Source organism: Humulus lupulus, chromosome 6, assembly GCF_963169125.1.
Source record: "Humulus lupulus chromosome 6, drHumLupu1.1, whole genome shotgun sequence".
Classification (NCBI taxonomy): Eukaryota; Viridiplantae; Streptophyta; class Magnoliopsida; order Rosales; family Cannabaceae; genus Humulus; species Humulus lupulus.
Genome location: NC_084798.1, coordinates 206,672,935 through 206,696,878, shown reverse-complemented (window position 1 = coordinate 206,696,878; position 23,944 = coordinate 206,672,935). Strand labels below are relative to the sequence as shown.

Genomic DNA, 23,944 nt, shown 5'->3' with positions numbered 1-23,944 from the left:
AGGTGGCCCGATTTTCGATAGTTGAAGTTCAAAAGTTTCCTTCTCATAGGATTCGAACCAATATTTTTTAGGGGGCAAAATGTTACACCCAAATTTCGAGAATAGAAATTATGATCTCGAAATACAGGCTCGTAAAATGTAAGCTCGAAATAAGCACGTTTGCCACATCATCAGCATTTATGCATATTGGGTTTGGCAGTTTCACTCGGCATTAAGATGACGACGATGGAATTAGTGAGCTCAGAACTGCGTGCGGTCTCGAAGATGTTTCGAGGTTACAAGTCAAGCTCGAAGCTACAAATACAAGGGTGTTGACCCTCGATTTGGCCAACGACACAGAGTCAAATGTACAACAAAGTCTAAAGCAAGAATGAGAAAAATGATCTAATAGAAAGGAAGAAAACACCAAGGAATTATAGTGGTTCGGCCCCAAAGAATGGTAATGACCTACATCCACTTAGTGATATTGTTATTATTGAATCTTAAAGTTGTGATCAAAGAACTAGGGTTCTTGAGTTTCACAAACCTTAGATGCATTACAATAAGACGATGAACAACTCACTTTAGCTTTTTTTTCTCTCAATATTTCGCAATAATATTCAAGAAATGAAAAGTTCAAAAGTCCTTTCCTTGAGCTATTTCATGCATATTTATAGGCTCAGGAGGGTTACACATGCTAACGTGTCCTATCTTTCCTTAATAATCGCGTATCAAGATAATAATGAAGAGATATTCAACACAGTTATTATAAGATTACAGCTTAAAAAGGAAATAACTTAAGTTATACGACCAGCCTGGTCGTATCAAAAATTAACCCTGACGATGCGGTGCACTTCTGGTCTATAGTCGAGCAATACTTTCACAACGTGTCAACCACATGTGAGAAAGTATCGCCAAGTCATTAGCAACCGTTTTTTAGGTAAATAAAGGGTTCAACACTTGTATAAATTTCTTGGTTTATTCTTATAGGCGATCGAACACCAGCCAGGAAGGTTTGAGCCTGAGCATTGCGAGCTCGAAGATGATGATCTCGATAAAGTTACTTGCTAAGGATGAGGCTAATCAAAATGATGAGCTCGTGATGTTGGTCGACCTCGAAAGTGTGTAAGTTATATGTTCGAGATTGGTATGCGTATTGGGTTTGGCAGTTTCACTCGGCATTAAGATGACGACGATGGGATTGGTGAGCTCGGAATTGCGTGCAGTCTCGAAGATGTTTCGAGGTTACAAGTCAAGCTCAAAGCTACAAATACAAGGGTTCAACACTTGTATAAATTTCTTGGTTTATTCTTATAGGCGATCGAACACCAGCCAGGAAGGTTTGAGCCTGAGCATTGCAAGCTCGAAGATGATGATCTCGATAAAGTTACTTGCTAAGGATGAGGCTAATCAAAATGACGAGCTCGTGATGTTGGTCGACCTTGAAAGTATCTAAATTATATGTTTGAGATCGATAATCGCGGGGTCAATAATCTAGTTTGAATACGGTTACTGTTTGAAAATCCCTATTTCTTATGGATTTGTTGTAATTTGATAATGAATCTCGATTATCATGGGATATTATGTAATTAATGCATTTATTTGTATTTATTTGAAATTTGATTTATAACTTCCCGAAATAATGGGGGAAATATATTGTAAACCAGTCTATAAATGGACTGGAGAAATTCATTTGTGAGGACGTTGAAATTGGTACTGGGAATACTCTGCTAAAATTGCTTTCTAAAAGCTTTGAGAGAATTCTATCATTCAATAATATTGACTCATGGACTATGCAGAATTTAACTGCTGAACCACGTAAAATATCGTGTATTTTTATTGATTTTCCTAATTCTGTGTTTAGTGCACTTCTATTATAAGTTGACGAAAAATGACGTCAACATTATGGAACTTTTATAACATATTTTTAAAAAAAAAACTCTACAACTTCATTTATTTTTTAGTAAAGTGTCAATTTATTTTAGATAGTTTTATACACTCCCATTAATTAAGAGAATATTATTATATTAATTGAAAATAAAAAGTTTACATATCTTGAAGCCTTAAGAACTCAACTGACCCTCCTTCTCCATCACACCAATTTTTCGACAACCATACTACCATGTCGACAAGCCTGTATACTCCAGCCATGCATGTATCACTCCAACTGCAACTCAAAGTCGTACATTATGTAAGGTTTTCTCGCTGAAAGTTAAGATGAGAAATTGAGAAAATATTTTGAAATTTTGGAAACTATAATGGATATTTAGAAATTTTTGGTGGGATATTTTTGTGGTTTTATGATAATTTTCTATTGAATTTTGAGGTTGGAGGAAGCAAAATTGAGCTAAAATTCATATTGTGTATAAACTTTTTGTTTCAATCTGTGATACAATCTTAATTATAATGTATAAATTTGGTAGTTTTAAAAATTTTATTTTAAATGTGCACATGGAGTTGCTAAATAATTAAAGTAAACATATTGATAAATTATATTATTATTTTTGCTTCTATTTGAGTCACATATTTAGTTCAATTTTTATAATAAGTTAGTTGGTAAGTATGAGTAGGAATATAATCTTTTATTACCAATAACAATTTAGTTTGTAACGTGTCATTTAGTTCAATTTTTATTATCATAAGTAGTTTTTTTGTAGGGTATTATTATAATAAATAGTTTAGTATATAACGAGTTAGTTGGTATGTTTCAGTAGTATTGATTGTGTTTTTCATTAATGATTATTTCATGAAAGAAAATGGATTGGTTTGTCTTTTAAAGAAGAAATTGTTCAAAGTAATTCCGCCCAGAAAAGATAACCTATGTTTAATGATATCTTGTTATAGTTCTAGTAATATTTTGGTATGGTTAGACCTACTCTTAGGCCATCTCCAACGTTGCCAGTATTGGAAAAAAAATGCTAAATGCTATATTTTATTAAATTAGTACAAATATAAATAAAATAAATACATAGCAACGTTACTAATAATGGACAATAATGCTAATACAATTATTGAATATTTGATATTATGTTGACTAGGAGAACCACCTAAATAATAGTAATATTGTTGGCACCAGTTGCAGATGCTCTTATGCTTCACTCTATCACTCCTATTAATAAAGTAACTGATATACTAGGATTTCCTATAATCAGGATATGTTACTCTCTCAATTTGTTAACATTCAAATATTCAAATTCAGGTAACAAGATTAAATACAAGAAAAAATATCTTAAATATATCTTAAATATGTTTTCTATTTTCAATTTACTAATTGCCTTTTATATTTGGCATAGAATCATTATGATACCAATTCTAAGGCATTATGTTTGTCTTTTGATTATTGTAGTTATTGTTATATTATTTTAATAATATAATATCACATTAAATAATATGACAAACACTTTGTAACATATTATTGAGAGTTATGAAATTGGACATATGTGTGTACTCAAATGTAATATATTTTGGAGTTACAAAATCAATTACAAATTTGTAACTCTCAAATATTACCCAATAATGTGTAGATTGAGAGTTACACATTTGTGTGTGAATTACATGGAGCCATTATGTAATAGGGCTGTTGGAGACGTGTTTTTAACTCCTATTAAGTGTATGGAGGTTACAAAATCATGTGGGAAATGATTTGGGACGTTTTGGAAAAACTGATTTTTTTGGAGGCTAAAATTGCCTGTGGCCACGACCACTGATTATCCCTGACTGCGGCCTGGGGGACAGAGGCCAGTGGCCGCGGCCAAGGATGCTGACAGCCAACTCCTACTTTTTTTTTCCATCTTGAACAGTTCTAACACCTCATGTAACTCCCAAAACTCTTTTTTAATCCCATAAACATCCAATTAAACATTGGTAACAACCATGAATGTTGGTGGAATTTTGAAATTCAAAGGGTGTCTCAAAACTTTATAAATAGGAGCCTATTACTCACTTGTAATACACACAATTTTCTATCCACAAAGCACTTGGATGGAAAATACATCATAAATGCTTGATAATTACAAAGAGTTATTTTCTTGAAAGATCCCTTAGTGCTTAGAAAATATGGGTAAATTGGACAAAAGTGTTGAACCTTGTTCTAGTGATCCCCACTACACTTTGGTTGTGTGAATGCGAAAGTTTCTCTGTTCTTCTTATTATTTTGTTCTTCTACCTCTTTTACTTTTTGCTTCTATCTTATATATTTATTTGTATTGTTGTGCTTTGAGTTATATTATTAATATATCTATCATTTTCTATTTCTATTAATTTGTATTTTTACAATAAAGCTATAACACTTATTTATCTACCACATTGTTTATTGTAACATTTTGCATAAAGTTGTATTTTTTATTTTACCATTTTCATTGAATAATATATATTCACTAACAGTTATTACAGTTGAGTACTCCTCTCAACTTGAGGTACCTCAAACTCCTTCTCGGAGATATCCTTCATTCGACATGCTTATATGCTTGGCCCTTCTGTGCCTGAGCACATTCTCTCGTTTGTGAGTGATGAGCCCCACCTAAAAGTTTTGTTTATTTGAAATTTTGATAAAATTTTAATCAAATATTTAATATAACTAAAGAAAATAACATAAAAGACCTCACCAAAAATTTAAATTTATAAATAGGTAATAACCCCTAGCATCAAGTTGACTTTTCCACAAGCCACATCAAAATTTACCAACACCTAACCATGCCAAGAATTGGCTCCTGTGTTGATCAGAAGAGAGTTATTAGGCAGTAAAGCATCTTTAAATTCCTCGTGTATATATCTCTAAAACGCCAAGAAGCTATAGGTTGAGCCTCACTATGCAAGAGTTTATGGTTGTATCTTGAATAATGAACTCTAATAATATAAAGCTTCAAGATTCAAACATATTTATAGAATTAAAAGACTTAGGGGTCATTTGGTATGCATGAATCTGGACACGGGAATAAGAATCTGAACACTTTCTCATGTTTGGTATTGGGTTTGAGTTTTTCTAACATGAGAATCTGTACTCCAGGAGTTTTAACTTTTTCTGATTTTAGGTTAAAGTGAAACCCATCTGACAAATAGTTTTCAGATACCCAAGAATGTGAAACACTTCAAAATTATTATTATTTTAAAAAAAAAAAAATCTTAAACCAATATTTTTTTAGTTAATGACTTATTTTATTTTTGAAGCTTATTGTAGGATTATTACAGTTCTAACCCTACACCAACAAAACACATCATTAGTCCCTTAAGGTCATTTCTGACCATTTGCACATCTGAGCTTTATATACCCAAAAAACGACCACACAATCAATGTCGTTAAACACTAGGTCTCAGTTTAAAACATACAGAAATACACACACAAATATTCAGTCACAAATTGAATAAACAAAGAGAGAAAAGGAGAAGAAAACACCAGAAATTATTTCAGAGTTCACCCCAAAAATTGGGGCTACGTCTCTGTCAAGCTGCCTCAGAGATTGAGCTTGAGTTTCCACTAATCAGCAATGGTGATTACAGAATATTGGAGCTTCCTGTCACAAGAATCGATCAGGTAAGACTCGTTTCTTCCTTTTGTACAGATCTCTCTCTTTTCTTTACTTTCTATTGATCTAACACTTTGTTCTTTCTTTGCATGAACTCTCTTCTTCTTGTTCTCCTCACCACGAGAGTTTACTCACTTTCTCTGGACCTTTCTCTCTTGGATCTTGGAGCTGAAGATTATTTCTGGTTATCTCTATAAAAAACCCTTTTTCTCCTGTTATTTATAGTTAGAGATCTGTTAGCATGTACGAGCTGGGTGTTAGTTACAATCTGTTGTAACTAATTTCTGGTTCTGATCTGTAGAGGCAAAGCCATTAGGTTTTACTTGTTATTTCTGTAAAGTAAATCTTTGTATGCTGATGTGGAAAATATGTAAAGGATCTGGTTATAAGTGGAATTTATTCAACACTTACAATATAAAAACAAATATACATATATCAAACTATAAAATGATAAATAATATTTATTTATTTAAATAAATTGATTTGCAAAGCATTTATATCATTACTTTAGTTTAAAATAACAAATGAAATATTATTAAAAATAAAATAAGGGTATTTTTGTAATTTTAAAAATTATACTTGATTCCAGTATTCAATAGATGTATTTTTTTAATTCTGTTAAAAATATTTCATGAGTAAAATTGTTTATAAATTATTTTGATGAAATATATTATTATATTAATTTTATGAAAATATGAAGGAAAAAAACAAATATATATATCAAACTATAAAATGATAAATAATATTTATTTATTTAAAGAAATCGATTTGTAAAGCCTTTATATCATTACTTAAGTTTAACATAACAAATGAAATATTATTAAAAATAAAATAAGGGTATTTTTGTAATTTTAAAAATTATACTTGATTCTAGTATTCAATAGATGTATTTTTTTAATTATGTTAAAAAATATTTCATGAGTAAAATATCGAGAAATATTTCATGAGTAAAAAATATTTATCGATTTGTAAAGCCTTTATATCATTACTTAAGTTTAACATAACAAATGAAATATTATTAAAAATAAAATAAGGGTATTTTTTTAATTTTAAAAATTATACTTGATTCTAGTATTCAATAGATGTATTTTTTTAATTCTGTTAAAAAATATTTCATGAGTAAAATTGTTTATAAATTATTTTGATGAAATATATTATTATATTTATTTTATGAAAATATGAAAACTTAACAGATTCCTATACACAACCAAACACAGAAAGTGATATTCTCAGGAATCATAAATAAGATTATAGTGCACAACCAAACACAATGATGTAAGTTTCCAGACTATCAGATTACCCTCTTCAACTTTCCCAGTAATATGAAAACTGCAAACTCCTCATACCAAACGACTCCTATAAAAAACACCAAACTAGATTTTCTCAGTTGTTCTTCTAAAAGTAAGAATAAGCCTCTCTTATTAATTTTTTATTTTTTTCAAGGTGATAAGAACAAATTATTAGATTTTGTTAGAAGATAAGGGAAAGAGTGTTTTAGGGAAACAAAATTTAATTAGAATGAACAAGCATTATGGTGGGACCCTTATAAAAAATGAAATAGTTGTACCAATGTAATTGGATTTCATTGGTAGTTACACTTTTCTAATTGGTCATTTTGTAGTCAACATTAGCTTTGTAGAGTGAAATTTAATCCTTCAAACTACATGATTTATATTGATTATTATTTTTTATAATAAATATTAGAGATAATTTTACTACTCGCGTGGCTTATATATAATTATAAGATTTAATTAATTAAAAAATTATTTATAATTTTTTTTAAATTATGAAATTATTTTTGATTAATTAATTGTTTTAGTTAAGTCATAAATATACTAGACGAAAATTTATTAAAAAGAATTTTTATTAAATAATTATTTTTTAAAATTTAATCAAACTAATAAAAAATTTAGTTTTAAAAAAAGTGCATATAGTTTTATTTGGGGCATTATATTTACACCCAAAAATATATATATGCACCATATTAATTAAAAAAATAATAATTTGAACTCTTTTTCTTAATATTTTTTTTTGACATTGTTTGAATTCTTTTTTTTTATTAATTTCAATAATTTTATTTTATCTTGTTTTCATAATTTCTTTAAAAATAATATATAACTTTTTTAGAAAAAAAATTTCTTTTGTTTTAATTTTTATTTTATTTAAATATTTGAAGTATATATTATTTATATGTATGAAAATGAATTTTTTTTAGAAAAATACGTGTATGAATTGATAAAATTATATTATATACTAATTTTTAATTAAAAAAAATGTCTTAGCTGCAAATATAATATCCTTTTATTTTTTTCAAATCACATTGAATATCCAAAATACCCTTCCCTAACCCTTAACACCCGTTTGGACGACGAAGATTTGGGTGAGCTCGACTTGGAGAGCTTCCTTACCTCCGTGCCCTAGCCGACGCCGCTCAGCTCCTCAACGTCGACGTCCTCCGCCTCGCTCTTGGTACTACTTTCTCTTCTTCTCCTAAACTATATTCATTCTTTTAGAGTTTCCTGCGTTTTCATTACTCAACTTGATTTTTTTGCTTCAACCCACCCAAAACACGGACGAACAAGCCAAAAACTTGATATTTTTTCTTAGTTTCAGTCTTCCAGAATTGAACCTAGGCTTTGTAATCTATGATGGGGTCGTCAAACTTTAGGGTCAACGCAGTTCAGGTTGAATTTCGAGGTTTTAAACAAAAAATTCATCTATTTGATCCTAGAAAACGACATGTTTTTCTCTGTGAAAACCTCATCACACACATATATATATATACATATCTATTTATATATTTTGTGTTCGTTGCCATTACCCACATAAGGTATCAATTACTGAGCTTTGGATTTGAATCTGCTGTAGTCTTTTATGTAAACTCTGCTCTGAATACATATCCGTAGAATCATGTTTTGACTCTGAATGTTATATATATGTTACCATTTTGACTCCTTTTTCCTTTCCTTCAAGCTTTGAAGCTTTTCATATAAAATATTATGTCAATATTTGGGGTAAAAAATATGTCTAATGTGTGGGGAGCATTGCTCTTTCTTTAAATTGTATGTTCCTCTGCTCTATTTGGTTGCTTCATAATTGCCTAAAGAAGCCAGTGAATTGATATTACCAAATCCCTTAAAGTCAGTATGACCAAGATATGTGTCAATGACTTGTTTTAGGTCAATCTGGTTTAAAGAATTCAACAGTCTGACTTCTAAACGCAGTAGCTGAGAAGAACTTAATGGGATATTCTAGTGGACGCGATTTCATGTTCTGCAACTTGTGTGGAACAATGCTAGTTATGCATTCGCCTAAGTATGCCGAATGTCCCTCTTGCGAGTTTAGGCGAAAAGCCAAAGATATTATTGGAAGAGAAATATCTTACACAGTCTCTGCCGAGGACATTAAAAGGGAGCTAGGGATATCACAAATTAGTGAAGAGAAGGTCGAACTATCAAAGATCAAAAAGAAATGTGAAAAGTGTGGAAACGATGAGGCTTCGTATTATACCAGACAGATGAGATCTGCTGATGAAGGGCAAACTACGTTTTACACATGTACCAAATGTTTACATCAATTTCAGGACAATTGAATATGTTGGAAGATTAAGATCTGTTTTAGGCCATTGGCCAATTTTGGTTTAATAGAGATATGAATGTGACTTATCAAATGTCACATAAATTAGATGTATTTTTTGGGTAGCAGTTCCTGTTCTTGCAATTTTGATTTCATTGCTTATTCTATATAAGTATTTTACTATTTTGTGTCTATGAAAGTGCCTGTACATTTGAGTTTCATAGGAGGCTTGTGCAGGCTGACCCAGTTTCTATCTATAGTGGCACAACTGAACCATACTTAATTACAGTGAGACGGTATTAGCAAACATTGTTGAACCATATCGAAAGTTACAACATTCTTGAATTGGAGATTTGTGTGTTATGGAACTCACTCGAGACAATTACCCATGTTTTCATAATATTGAGGCTAATGATGTCATATATTACTCTGTGCTATATAAAATTTTAAAAAAAATATTTCTTTTGTTTTATAACAGTTTGGTTTCCATATGTAATTTTATTAATTTGAATTGTGTCTTTATAAAGGTTAACTTATGTTCCATACATATCTCATAAACCCATTAATTAGTAGAATGTTCTTATTTCTTTTGTTCATTTAATAACAAATCCCATATGACCCTATTCTCTATGTTACTTTTACTCTCAATTTCTCTTTATTCTTGCCATTATCTTTGCTATTGTTTTGAGGACCCTAATTGGGTTATATCACTATCATTGATTCTATTCAATTTATACATTTTCTTGGAAACTAATTTTACGGTAGATATAAAAAAAAAATAAGGCAGTACCAAATAGTTTCATATATTTTCTTAAGCAAATAATATTTCACACCATATACATGCACAAAATTTAGAAACCGGTTGCCATATTGTTTTATCTAAGATAATTTCATGTATATATTATATTCACTAAGAGCATCTCCAATGAAGTACGAGTGCAGATATGGTAGGCCACCGAGCCATCTTCCTTGCAACAAATGACTCCGCTGTAAGCAAGCAGAAGCAGGCCACGAACAGCTTGAACAGGCAAAGGTTCTCTTTATCATGTTGGTGATCGCTCCTGCTGTCCACTTTGTCCCTTCATGATACAATCTGTTTCTTGCAAACCATAGTTTATAACAAAGATAGCAACCACATCCTTACTTGATGGGAAAGTCACTTGTCTAACATTGTTGAACCATATAAAAAGTTGCAACATTCAAGCATTGGAGATTTTCTTTCATTTTGTGGAACTCACTTGAGACAATTGCCCACCTATTCATACTATTGAGGTTATTGTGATCACTACTAATAATGTCATATACATTAAAACCTGATGAAGCCTTTAGAAAATATGCCTCAACCCAGTAATAATTAATAATTGTGTTAATATTAATAATTAATAATTGTATTAATATTAAGTATATTTATATATATATATGCTATTTTATACGTACTAAAAATTTATGATAAAATTAATTATCAATTTAGATTTATAAAATAACTTTGTATATTTTCAATATTATATATTGTAATTATACTTTTATATCATTTTCATGTATCAATGTTTATAGATTGGATTTTATATGTTTTATTAATTATTATTTAATTTAGATTTAAATGTGTACATTTCCAACATTAATTAATTTAGTTATAATTCTATTAAATTATAATATTCTCATAGTAATAAAATATGTTTGTCCCAACATTATTACAATAGAACCATGCCATGCTTTATAAAATTCAATTTTTTTTAATTATAGTTTAGTTTTTTATTAGTATATTAAAGTTCTGATCTTATCAGATTTTTAATCAAGAATTAGTGCTATTTGATTGACATTTTAATTGGTATAACGTAGGAAGTAGAGGGGTATATGGATATAGTTATTTTTTATCGCAAAAAAGAGGATCGATGGTGTCATCACACCCCTAATCTAGTGTCATTTTAGGAATCTATTAGAATCACAGGTAAAATGTAAATAAATTTATCTCATGCTTTCTCAATAACTTTACAAGGAGTCCATCAAGCACCATGGGTTACTTCAACCTAAATAGGAGAGGTAATAATTTCAACTTCTCTACAATTAGTGGGAGTCGATCTTGTATGTCCTGAAAAGAACTTTGATAGGTCATCATTTGTCATTATACCATTAGTATGAACGTTTTGGGTATAATTTGTCTTCCTTGGTTGATCGGGTGGTATTACTATAAATTTAAATGTATGTTAGATAGCTTTGTATCCAAACACCCTCACTCACTCCCTATTTATATCTTCAAAAACGAAAGATCATGTTCCTCTCATTAGCACTACTACAAAATTGGGCTTTCCCGACACCCAACCACGAAAGTCAACTCTGTTGACTGTCGTAATTGCTTAGCGGGACTTTACGCCGACAGCTAATAACTGTCACCGTTGCTTTTGACTGTCGCTATTGGCCCCAACGCCGACAGTTAATTCGAGACCAATGCCGACAGATAAAATGTGTCGCTATTGACCCCCAATGGCGACAGTTAATTCGAGACCAATGGCGACAGTTAAAATGTGTCGCTATTGACCCTAACGTCGATAGTTAATTCAAGACCAATGATGATAGTTAAACGTTGTCGCTATTGACCCCAACACCAACAGTTAATAAAAGTTCAATGCCAACAATCATAAAATGTCGCCAAAATTCAAATAAAAAATCTAAAATTATAATTAATGAATAGTATAATTTATAAATAAACTAAATTATGTAAATATATATTTATAAAAATTATGTATTTATTAAAAACTTTTAAAACTATATTTTTTTCTCTAAATTTTTCATATTATTAACTTTTGTATTTATAATAATTTTTATATCAAAATTTAAATTTATTATTCTTTAAAATATTTATAAAATTAACTATATTATTCTTTAGCATATTTATAAAATTTATATTAGTTAAAAAAGAGTTGTTTTATTAATTGGAAAAATATTGTAAAAAAATTAATGAGTAGTATAATTTTAAAAATAAACTAAATTATGTAAATATATATTTATAAAAATTATGTATTTATTAAAAAAATTTAAAACTAGATTTTTTTTGTTTCTAAATTTTTCATATTATTAACTTTTGTATTTATAATAATTTTTATATCAAAATTTAAATTTATTATTCTTTAACATATTTATAAAATTAACTATATTATTCTTTAACACATTTATAAAATTTGTATTAGTTAAAAAATATTTGTTTTATTAATTGGACAAATATTGTAAAAACAAATTATTATATAAATTTATTAGTTATGATTTTTTTATTAATATATATGTTTAAATATTTTTTTATAAAACCGTCTTGGAGCAATGCTGACACTTAAAAGGTGTCGCTATTAGGAAATTATAGAGTAGTTTGAATTTTTTTAATTGGGCAATACCGACAGCTATAAGTTGTCGCACTACAAGAAATCTGACATTTACCTACATATTTCTTACCTACTTATATTTATTTGTAGGTAAAAATGAGTTTAACCTACTAATATTTAATGGTACAAACTATTCGTAGGTAAATAATGCAAAATATATAAACTATATCATATTTATTTTTCGCTACCAATAAAATTGGTAGGTAAAGAGTTTTACCTACGTATATATTGGAGGGAAAATTTTAAACTTTTGGAGCTTATTTTTCCCTCCAATTTTATTTTAATTTTTAAAATTTTATTAAAATGAATGATGATGTGTACAACATTATCCTAGTGTGTGACCATATATAATTATTTTATAATTTACACATCTTATTAATACATATATAATATAATAAAAACATAAATAAATTTATTACTTAATATAATTATATATTTATAACCCTAAACCTAACTTATCTCTCAACTATTCTCCATTCTTCCAAACACTTAGTCACCTCTCTTCTCTCTTCTCTCTTCTCTCTTCTCTCTTCTCCGAGCCCATGGCTGAGAATAGCCGAGACCCTCCATGTCCATGGATGAATCCAGATGCCTTCTTCTCCATCGTTGAACCAAGATGCCTTCACCTGTTTTCTTGAACCCAGACGTCTTATTTCTGATATTGAACCTGAATGTCTTCATTTATAGTCTTGAACCCAGGTGCCTCATCTCCGATCTTGAAACCAAATTGCCGCCGTTAGACCTAAGCCACTGAGTCCATGACTAAGCCTCTATCATGTACTGTATACGCTTGTGACCCTTTATTCTCTCAGTAAGCCATCTTTGATCATGAGGCCCTCTGTTCTCTGTAAATAATTTTTTCTCTGTTTATTGTTTAGAATATGTGTAGTTAGTAATATCTGTTTTGGATTGCTTTGTTCGGATTGAGGATTTTGGATTGCTTGGACGCATTGAGGGTTTTGGATTGCTTGGAGGCTATGAATTTTTCAGATTGGCTGGTGGATTTGAGATTTTTGGATTGAGGTATTTTGTATGATCACAATGACTAAATCCCCAATAATCTGAAGGATTAGTGATGTTTCATTAATCTGAGGCATATTTTTCCATATTGGTGTATTGCCATGTGTTTTGGATTTTAGGTTTTCGAATTGCATAGTATATTGTTTCGAATTGCCGAGTAATCCAAATAAATCCACATAATAATGTGGTCTCTCACATATATCACATATATGCACATATATACAATTATGCCCATAACGGGCCAAATTACATGAATTTCCTTTCTAATAAGAAACATGCCTACAAACATAATTAATACTCCGAAACATGCATAACTAGTTGTATTATCATATAACTTACTTAATCATACACAAATATATCATATAAGCATATAATTACATATATTGTCATCCTGACCCCATAATCAAGGCCCTAAGCCTTATTAGGTAATTTGAGATATTACAGAAACTACATGATTTATATAATTATTATTTTTTACATTAAATATTAGAGATAATTTTACTACTCGTGTGGCTTATATATAATTATAAGATTTAGTTAATTAAAAAATTATTTATAAATTTTTATAAATTATGAAATAATTTTTTTAGTTAAATCATAAATATACTAGACGAAAATTATTTTTTAGAATTTAATCAAACTAATAAAAAAATTAGTTTAAAAAAAGGATAATTAAGCTATATAACCTTAAAAAGTTTTTCTATTAGCTTTGTAACCTCTATTTTTCAAATATTAGTTGCACTAACCTTCTCCTTTAATGAAACTTTGCTATTCCAATAATGCCCCTTTTATTTTTATATTTAATTTTAATTAAAAGAAGAACAAAAATAAGATGTTCCAAAAAAAATCTTAAAAAAAAAAATAAAGTTGATCCTTTTCTTCTCCATCCACCATTTCTTCTTCAAAATCTCTCCAAATCTATAGAAGAATTATGTTGTGACACACTTACTTATCTATTTCAGTGACATTGTTAGAAAAAAGCAATTACATTAAGGTAAAGTAAGTGAAAAACCCTAACTTTTTAATTTTTGATTTGAATGTGAAAATAAAGAAAGTTGCATTTTATTGGCTTAGATGTTTGTTTTTTCATGTAAATGTGATAAAAAAAAACAATATAAGTACATTGTTAGCTATATTATAACCAATTTTTGGTTTTTGAGTTGAAAATGGAGATTTTCGAAGTGAAACTCATGAAAAAGATGATACGCAGATCTCGACTGTGTACAGTTGAGCTCGACTGTGCACAGTTGAGAGCACTCACGAAGAAGATGACACGTAGATCTCGACTGTGCACAGTTGAGAGCTCAACTGTGCACAGTCGAGCTCAACAGTACACAGTTGAGATCTGTGTATTATCTTCTTTGTGAGTTTCACTTCGAAAAATTGACATTTTCAACTCAAAAACCAGAAAATGGTTATAGAATATGTACAGTTGAGCCCGATTGGGTTCATTCGAGATGATAATTACAGTAGAGCTCGACCAAACATGGGTGAGATACTAGTTCGACTATGTACAGTTGAGCTCAACCAAACAAGGGTGCATGGTTGAGCTCAATTGTTGCTCAATTATTTATGGTTAAAATAGTAGTTGAGCTCAACTGGACTTAGTCGACATTAGTATTTTAAATTTTGAATCTTTCTACATTTGAATGTTAGAACTAAATATTTTCATCATAAGTGTACAACCGTTGAAGGATCTGTTCCACTTTAACAACAATCTTGGCAACAGTTTTAGCATCATAAGAGAGAAGATATATGTGATAGGGAAGTTGAACGTGGAATAAAAGAAAATGAACAAAGTTTAATAGATGATTACTTTGACCGTGAATCCTACATTGAAAATAATATTTGTGATGCTGCTTCTGCACCAGGCGAAAGTTGTGTTAATATAGGTTATGAACCTATGGACCTTCTGAACAAAAGGACAACACATCATCTCCAACTCCAGATGACATTGACCCACTCAACTACCATGATCCACTACTATGATCCATCAGACCACCACGACTAACAAAATCAAGTCACTAGTGAAGACCCGTTTAGTTTCCTTGATGGATCAGATTTGGCAATTGGTCAAGAATTCAAGAACAAGGACGAGGTAAAAACTAAGTTGAATGATATAGCAATAAAGGCTTGCTTTGAGATGAAAATTAATAAATCTACCAAGTCATTATATGTGACAAAATGTATTGACAAGTCATGCAATTGGTCAGTGCGTGTAGCAAAAGTTACCAACTCAGAGCGTTTCTCAATACGAACTTATTGTAACACTCACACTTGTACCCTTATTAGTCGGAAAAGAAAGCATCGTCAAGCAACTGCTGCAGTAATTGCTAATGCTGTGAGGTCAGGTTTCGATGGCCAAAAAGAGACACTGAAGTCGAAAGATTGATAAATATTCCATTATAGAACCCGTCTGACATGAGTAGAGCTCGACCATGGATGGTTGAGCTTTGCAAAGATTGATAAATATTTCAGCATAGAGCTCTACTGATGTGAGTAGAGCTCAACTGTCAATGGTCGAGATTTGGAAGACTAATGATAATTTCATCATAGAAGTCAACTGACATGAGTAGAGCTTGACCATGGATGGTTGAGCTTTGCAAAGATTGATAAATATTTTAGCATAAAGCTCAACTGATGTGAGTAGAGCTCAACTGTTAACGATCGAGTGATTTGGAAAACTAATGATAATTTCATCTTAGAGCTCAACTGATATGAGTATAGCTCAACTATGGGTGATCTAGCTTGTGACAATGTATTTGATAAGAATAATTAAATCTTAATAAATGTGATAATTTTGTCTAGGAAAATTATGAAAATACAAATATTTTTGTACAATTAATTTATTAATTATATTCACAATTTTATTTATTAGTAAAATATTGGAATGAACATTGTTGTATTCATTAAATGTGATAATTTATGTATAGTAGATAGGAGACGTGACAATGTGTTTGATAAGAATAATTGAATCTTAATAAATGTGACAATTTTGTCTAAGAAAATTATGAAAATACAAATATTTTTGTACAATTAATATTGTTGACGCGGTTCTTCGGCAACAGGTAACTAAGAAAAAGAGAGAAGAGGATTAGTGCCAAAAGTAGAACCGTAATAGATATAAGATCTTAGTAAATAAAATAGGTGACTCGAGATACGTTTTTTAAGTGGTTCAAAGGTTAAAATCCTTCTACTCCACTAGTCAATATTATTGATATATTCTGGGTATTTGGTTACAAAATGTCTCTCTCCAGCGACTATTGTTCCAACCCTTATCAACTCCCAAGGTCTCCATATTTATAGGAGAAGGCACCTGGAAGCTGGTAAGGAGGTCATCCCGTGACCTTCTTATTTGTCATATCAACTCTGTGACATTCATGATTAATTCCTAAACCTGACACATAAGTATGGTCAAATTGATTAGATAAGGAGATAATGGGCCGCACGGCCCAACCCTGCCGTGGGTGTCTGAATACGCACGTTCCTGCAGCATGTCCGAGAAGTCAGGGAGATATCGGACACGTGATGTCAGATATATGCACGTTTATCTTGCGTGTGTTGACTTTACGAAGGGTCATGGCCTACATATCCAGCTCGTAGCACGAGCTGTGCACCTGACCCGACCTTCGGCCTTTCGATTCCTTGCTCCGGTCTTGGGAGTCTTGGCGAGTCCTTGAGGATTCCTCAAGCTGAGGGGGTACGACCTCAAGACAGGCTCTCCGACCTGGGGGATGTTTATGGACTAACCATGATTAGTCCGAAGCTCAGCCTGCTAATCAGCTCGTGGGAAAATCAGGGCGTACATCTGCCCCCCAAGCTCCTGCTCGTGGTATATGACGTCATATATAAGACCATAGTAGGGGCTTTTAGACTTCCCCACAACTCTTTGCATTCCACTCTTTACACAGGCGCCTGGTACGTGGCATGTAACGACCCGAATTTGTTAATCAGGCTTAGGGCCTTGATTAGTGTGCCTGGAGGGCAATAAGTGGTTTAATATGCTTATATGTGAATTTATGTGTATATATGATTATGATGCATGTTTAATTGAGTTAAATGTGCATGTGGGCCCCGTCTGGATATTGGGGGCATAAATGTGATAAATGAAATATATGTGGTATATGTGTGATATGTCTGTACAGCACGATCCGAGACAGTCCTGGGGAGCGGTTAGCCAGGGAGTCACAACGGGGTTGAAATCCGGACTCGGGGCGAGTCGAGGGGTAATTCGGGTATTAGTTGAGTTGCGGGATTATCGGGACATAGAAATAAATATTTGGAGATATATTTGAGGATAGAATGTCTAGGCGGGAATATCTGGGGAATTTACCATTTTTGCCCTCGGGGACGTTTTGGTACCCCGAGCCTTGAGGTAACCTTTAGACTTAAGTTATATAAAACAAATAAATGTGTGGAATTGTTTAGAAACCTTGAGAAACCGACCATACTCTTCCAAGAACTGAAGTTAGCCTTTTGCTCTCCTTTCTCTTACATTCTCTAAGGTGGAACTCAAGAAGGAACTCAAAAGAATTGGCTAGAATTAAGGGGATTTCAGCTGGGATGATTTAGGAGCTTGAAGCTTTAGGATTGAGGATCAAAATTCTGGGACAAAGCTCAGCAAGGTAAGCTCTAAACACTAAGGTTTAGTCTTTAATTTTCTGCTGGTTTTAGAGGTTTGCATGTAGTTAAGCTTGCTTAATCTTTGGGTGTTTTAGCTAAGCTTTGGAGCACACTTTGATGAGGTTTTGATGTTGTTTCTGTGCTGGAGTAATTATGTTGAATATCTAGGAGTCTTAGCTTGGTTTTGGTGGAAATTGGTTTGAAGAAAGGATGAAAAAACTAATGGAAAATCTGGGTTTACTGTTAGTGTCGCGGCCCTAGGAGGGGTGTGCCGCGGTCCGCATGCGCGCACAGTCGTGGGAGGCTGAAGGAGTTCGGGCGCGCCGCGGCCCGCGTGGTGGACAATGGAGAGCTAGCCTCTGTTTTAAGGCTAGCCGCGGCTCTAGAGGGTGGGGCCGCGGTCCTTAGTGTCAGTGAGGATTTTAATGATATTTTTGACTTGGGAACTTAAAGGGTAAGGCTCGGGATGGATTTTATCATTCGGATTGATAGAATTCAAGGTCCCGGAGGTTAGGGTTATGGTTTGAGGTTATTCATTGGATTAGAACTTGATGACTGAATATTGGTGATGTGTTGTGACTAGGGATTTCGACGAGGCTCCAGTGTGAGGACTGTGCTCGGGACATCGGTGCTCAAAAAGCTCGGAACTCAGGTAAGAGAACCCTTGTTCCCATAGAGCTTGTGTGCAGGGCTGAGCCCAACGTGTTTGAATGAGCTGATGTGCAGGGCTGAGCCCAGTGTGATTGAATGGAGGGCCGAGCCCAATATGTTAGAACTGTGGGGCGTAGCCCTTTATCTGATTATGCTAGAATTTTATGTATGCTTGTTATGCTTTGTGAATTATGATGTGAATGGAATGGCGAAGGGCCGGGAACGGCGTTGGGCACATTGAGTGCAAGGCCGAGAACGGCAAGGGGGCCGGGAGCAGCGCTGAGCACGTGGAGTGCGAGTTGCCAGGGCGAGTCCCCAGAAGGATACCTGGGATATCCTTACGGCATGGTCCGCGACCCCAGGGCTTGGTAAATGCCTGGAACGGCTAGGCCGTACGTGTTTAGCCATTGGTGGCATGTTGGTATGTTTGATATATATATGTGCTGCATATGTTATCTGCTTGTGGGTTCTCTTGCTGGGCTTTGGCTCACAGATGCTCTGTGGTGCAGGTAAAAGGGTACAGAGATGATCAACCAACCATGAGTACAGCAGGTGTGAGGCGGCGTGTACATGTCCGGCCAGCCTGGCCGCCACGGCCAGAGGATTTTGGGAGATGCTTGTAAATAAACTTTGATTTTGTCGTCTAGTCGACCTGGTTTAATTATTATGTTGTAAACATTTCTAAACTGTATTTTGGGATCCCAAGTGTAAACCTTTTATGATTTTCTATGGAAATTAATATTTCTAAGGTTTTCTCTCTGTTTATCGCTTAATTACACTGTTTGATCTAAAACCTCGATTAGCGAGATGAAAGCACGTATTCAAACTCACTTAGTAACGGCTCTAAGGAGGTAGAGCGTTACATGGCACATCGTGGGTGGTGACGGTACGTCTTACGAGAACCGCATTTAATGGCCTAGCCTAAGCCCAGCCGTCGTTTCGTATTTCGAGTGGAAGGCCTTGGATCCCTCATCAAGGCAATCCAAGAGCCTTCTACACGTGATCCTCCATGTATATAAAAGGGGGTGGCCACCCTACGCACGAGCCACCCTTTCATTCGAAAATTTTCAAATCTCTTTTCCTCTTTCCTCTCCATATTCCAGAAGAACGAAACCCTTGACTCGGTTGCTGCCATTTTCATCGTTCAAGAAGCTCAGGCGCGCGGATTTCTCCGAAGCTTTGAAAGCTATTACACCGACAAAGCTCCTGTCAACGCAACACTCTCGTTCATTTCCCAGTCATACACAGTAAGTCTCCTGACCCTGCGTATTTTGAAAACATGCTACTGTAGCTTAGGCAAAAAATTTCACTGTAGCCGCATGCAAGGGTTTTCTGGGTTTTGTGGATATGGGGGGTGACAGCCCTTTTTAGGTTAGGGTATATTTATTGTAGGAAATCGCTTTAGAATATGGGTTTCAGGATACTTTTCTGGGGAAAATTTCTGGGTAGGAGTTTTGGGAATTTTGGGTGCAAAACCGGGTAGCTTAGGGAACACGCCTCATAAGCGGTTTTGTAATCTTCTGCCTATTGAAATTTTCCCCCCAAGGCAAATTCTATTCTGAACCTCCTGACACACGAATTCCGAGTAATCTGGGATCTGTTGGGAGTATACGTGCGTGTTCACTGAACCGCGTGGTTCCACTCTCCACGAGCTGGGCTTATCGCAGCTCGTGCAAATAATAATTGCTTCTTCCTCTTGCTTGGGTCGCCTTTTCTAAAGTGTTTTCTTTTGTTCGCTAGGCGACCAGATGGCTCCAAAAAAGAATCTCTCCCAGAAGAACGTTGGAAGCTCGGCCTCCCAGCAGGAAAAAGGAAAGGCGGTGATGCCTAGCTCCCCGATCCCCCGTTTCGGGCCAGCAGTGGAGAAGGAGGTCAAGGTGGCCCCTGACGCATTCTTTGAGGCGGAGAGAATCGTCTCAAAGATAACCGATCAAGCGAAGATTAACAAGCTCTTCCTCACACACAACATCGCGCTGGGGAAAGCCTCCATCATTGCACGACCTGCTGCGGAGGGCGAGCGGAGCTGCTCGCCGCTCGAAGAGTCGTTCGCGGCCTGGAGCGGGGAACACTTTAAGGCAGGGACCTTCCTTCCCCTGGATCAGTACTTTGCTGATTTCTTGAACTTTGTGGGGTTGGCCCCATTTCAGCTCCCCCCCAACTCCTACCATCTGCTGGCAGGGTTGAGGTACTTATTCCAGAAGCATGAGTGGGAGGTCCCCACTCCTGCGGATATTTTATACTTCTTTTGCCTCAAGGCCAGCCCGGACCAGCGGGGGCGAGGCGACGGGTTTTACTATTTAACCCGTTTTCCCAACACGGCGGCAGTCATTGAGCTGCCTAGCCATCCTAATGATTTCAAGGACCAGTTCTTCATGTCAAATGGGTTCCGGAACTGCGAGCACCACTACTTCAATCGTCCTCGTAAGTGCTCCCGTCCTTAGATCGCTTTTAAGCGTTATTTTAGCTCCTCCCATACTCTACTCTAACTCGAACTAATCTTGCAGCCATCTTCGCGAGGACCGAAAAGTCTGTGACCCTCGGGGGTCAATATGACACGTTGGCGGGCTTGCCCCCAAGCGAGAAGGATTATCGCGCGCTCGTGACAGACGAGACGATGGTGTTCTGCAAGCTAATTTTTCCAAATCAGACCTTGAACCTGAAGAGGCCCCGAGGGCCGCCCCCAGCTTGGGACACCAGACCTGTCATCGTGAAGGAGGTCGCGGGCGCGGAAGACGAGGAGGACGAGGAGACCGAAGTTCCGCTCGTGAGGAGCAGGAAGAGGACCTTGGACGTCGTCCAGAGCATGGGCGAGGAGAGGATCCAATCCGGAGCAGCCGCGGGTCCTTCTGGCCAAGGTAACTCTAACTTGCTTAAGAGTCTAGATAGGGCCGCTGCAGACCCCCGGCTGGCTAGGTTCAATCCTAGGCAGATCGTCCATCGTCACAGGAGCGATCCGGACTTGAACACACTTCTGCTCCATTGTGTCGACCGACTCGTGCTAGATCACCAAGAGAGCCAGCCTAGGGGCACCGTAGTAGTAGATAATACCCTAGCTTTTAGGTCGATCCTATTCGAGGAGTATGGGACCAACCTACGCACCTGGCCTTCACTCTAGAGAGGTATTTATGCTCCGGGGCTTAGGCAGTATGTAGAGGAATCTAGCCCCGAGTCAGAACCGGACCCAGAACTTGCGCCAGTTCGGGAAATAATCGTCTTAGGCTCTTCCAGTTCGGGGGGTAGGATTTCCTTTAGTAATCGTATACTTTTTTAGCTTTAACCTTCTGCCTTTCTCTGCATGATTGCTAACTTGTAATAACCATGTTTTTTGTTTTAAACAAGAGATGTCTCAGCCCGAGGATAGCTTGCGGGGCGTGGTCTTCGGGGGGAACCCCTTAGCCGGGCCAAGACTGAAAAGGCTCCGGGGTTCCAAGAGTACTGCTGGGGTCTCCACCAAATCTCCGGCAAAGGAGAAGGAGAAAACCCCGTCAGCCCAGGTCGTGGGGGCGATCCTTCCTGCTGCCGGAGCAGGACAAATGCCCCCACCGCCTCAGCGAGTTCCGCCTGCCACCCAGGACGTAGGAATGGAGATCGGGACTCCGTCTGTGGCGGCCTCCGATGTACGCATCCCGGTCAATCCCCAGGACCTGGAGAAGATCCCAGAGGCCTTCCGGGGGCAGATGTACGAATCGGCGAGCTACGCCGTTAACGACATCTACAAGTTCACCGAGAAGGAACTCCGGACTATTGAGTCAATGAGCCCGGTTGACGTTATGGACTCTTCAATGAGCATGACCCTAACGGTAAGCTGCCCTATTCTCTTGAAGCTTTTACCATTATACTCTGCCTTGTTTTTCCTCTGAGACAGTTTATCTTTCATTCCTCACAGGGTGTCGTCGCCCTTCATCGGAGCATTATCAGGGCCAGAACTCAGCTCGATGACATGAGGACCGAGCACCAGGCCACCCTTCAGGAGGTTAAGGCGGCTAAGGATGCCCTGACGACCTCGAAGGGCGAGTTGGAGAGGACCCAAGTCGACTTGGAGAAGACCCGCTCGAAGGTCCAGGAGCTCGAGACATCCCTTGCCACTTCGCAGGCGGACCTTGAGGCAGCGAGGACAGAAATCCAGACCGCCCAGGCCGCCCTGGAGGAAGAGAGGACCATCTCGGAGCAGTCCATGCAGGATCTGTTCTATCACTGTTGGCTTCACAATCCGGAGGCTGACTTCTCTTTCATGCCACCGAATCTCTGGGCGCGCTTGTTGGTGAAGTTCCAAGCTCGCCTCGACAAAGAGACGCTGCCTTCGGAGACTGGGGAAGCCTCTGGTGCGGCAGAGCAAGGCGAAACGGCGACCTCCAAAGGGCCGACTGACGGAGCTTAGGGCGCTCTTCTCTTTTTTTTTTTTCTTTATATATTTTGAAGTATTTTTTGTAACCTTTGCATGAGGTGTTTTTACCTCGAGACAATTTGCCTTGCGCTTTTAACTCATATTTTTTCATGCTTTCGGCTACAATATATATATCTTTTTGATAAACTTAGTTCGTGTTAACCGCTATTTATATCTCGGGCTCTTTGAAAAGAACAGCGATAAATAGATTTACATCAACTTCTAAGTTTTATGACCTAGTTAAAACCAGGACCTTATTTAGAAAACTTAGTTTGTGTTAATTTTTTATCCATATCTTGAGTTCTTTAAGAAGAACAACGATCAACGGATTTAAATCAACTTCTAAGTTTTTTATGACCCGGTTAAAACCAGGACCTTATTTAGAAAACTTAGTTTGTGTTAATTTTTTATCCATATCTTGAGTTCTTTAAGAAGAATAACGATCAACGGATTTAAATCAACTTCTAAGTTTTTTATGACCCGGTTAAAACCAGGACCTTATTTAGAAAACTTAGTTCGGGTTAATTTTTTATCCATATCTCGAGCTCTTTAAGGAGAACAACGATCAACGGATTTAAATCAACTTCTAAGTTTTTTTATGACCCGGTTAAAACCAGGATAGGACTTAGTTAGCGTTAACCCTTATCCATATCTCGAGCTCTTTAAGAAGAGCAACGATCCATAGATAAGGATCAACATCTAAGTCGTTAAGGAGACCTGGTTATATCCAGGTACCATATGCCCCCCAAGTAACTGGGAAAGAGTCTTTCGTGGTTACTTTAAGATTACAATAAGATTACAATTGCAAATGTGCGTAA

At 35.4% G+C, this 23,944-nt stretch overlaps 1 protein-coding gene across 1 annotated transcript; it reads left to right on the top strand.

Annotated features, from left to right (window-relative positions):
* The first annotated feature begins 7,813 nt into the window (after nt 1–7,813).
* On the top strand, nt 7,814–9,260 carry LOC133783045 (DNA-directed RNA polymerase I subunit RPA12). Its single transcript, XM_062222570.1, has 2 exons — nt 7,814–7,970; nt 8,681–9,260. Exon 2 carries the CDS (start codon nt 8,743–8,745, stop codon nt 9,091–9,093), a length of 351 nt encoding a protein of 116 aa, XP_062078554.1. The 5' UTR covers nt 7,814–7,970; nt 8,681–8,742; the 3' UTR covers nt 9,094–9,260.
* The last annotated feature ends 14,684 nt before the right edge of the window (nt 9,261–23,944 follow it).

Excerpts from the sequence above, each read along its gene's own strand:
- LOC133783045 (XM_062222570.1), top strand. The coding sequence starts at position 8,743 with ATGGGATATTCTAGTGGACGCGATTTCATGTTCTGCAACTTGTGTGGA.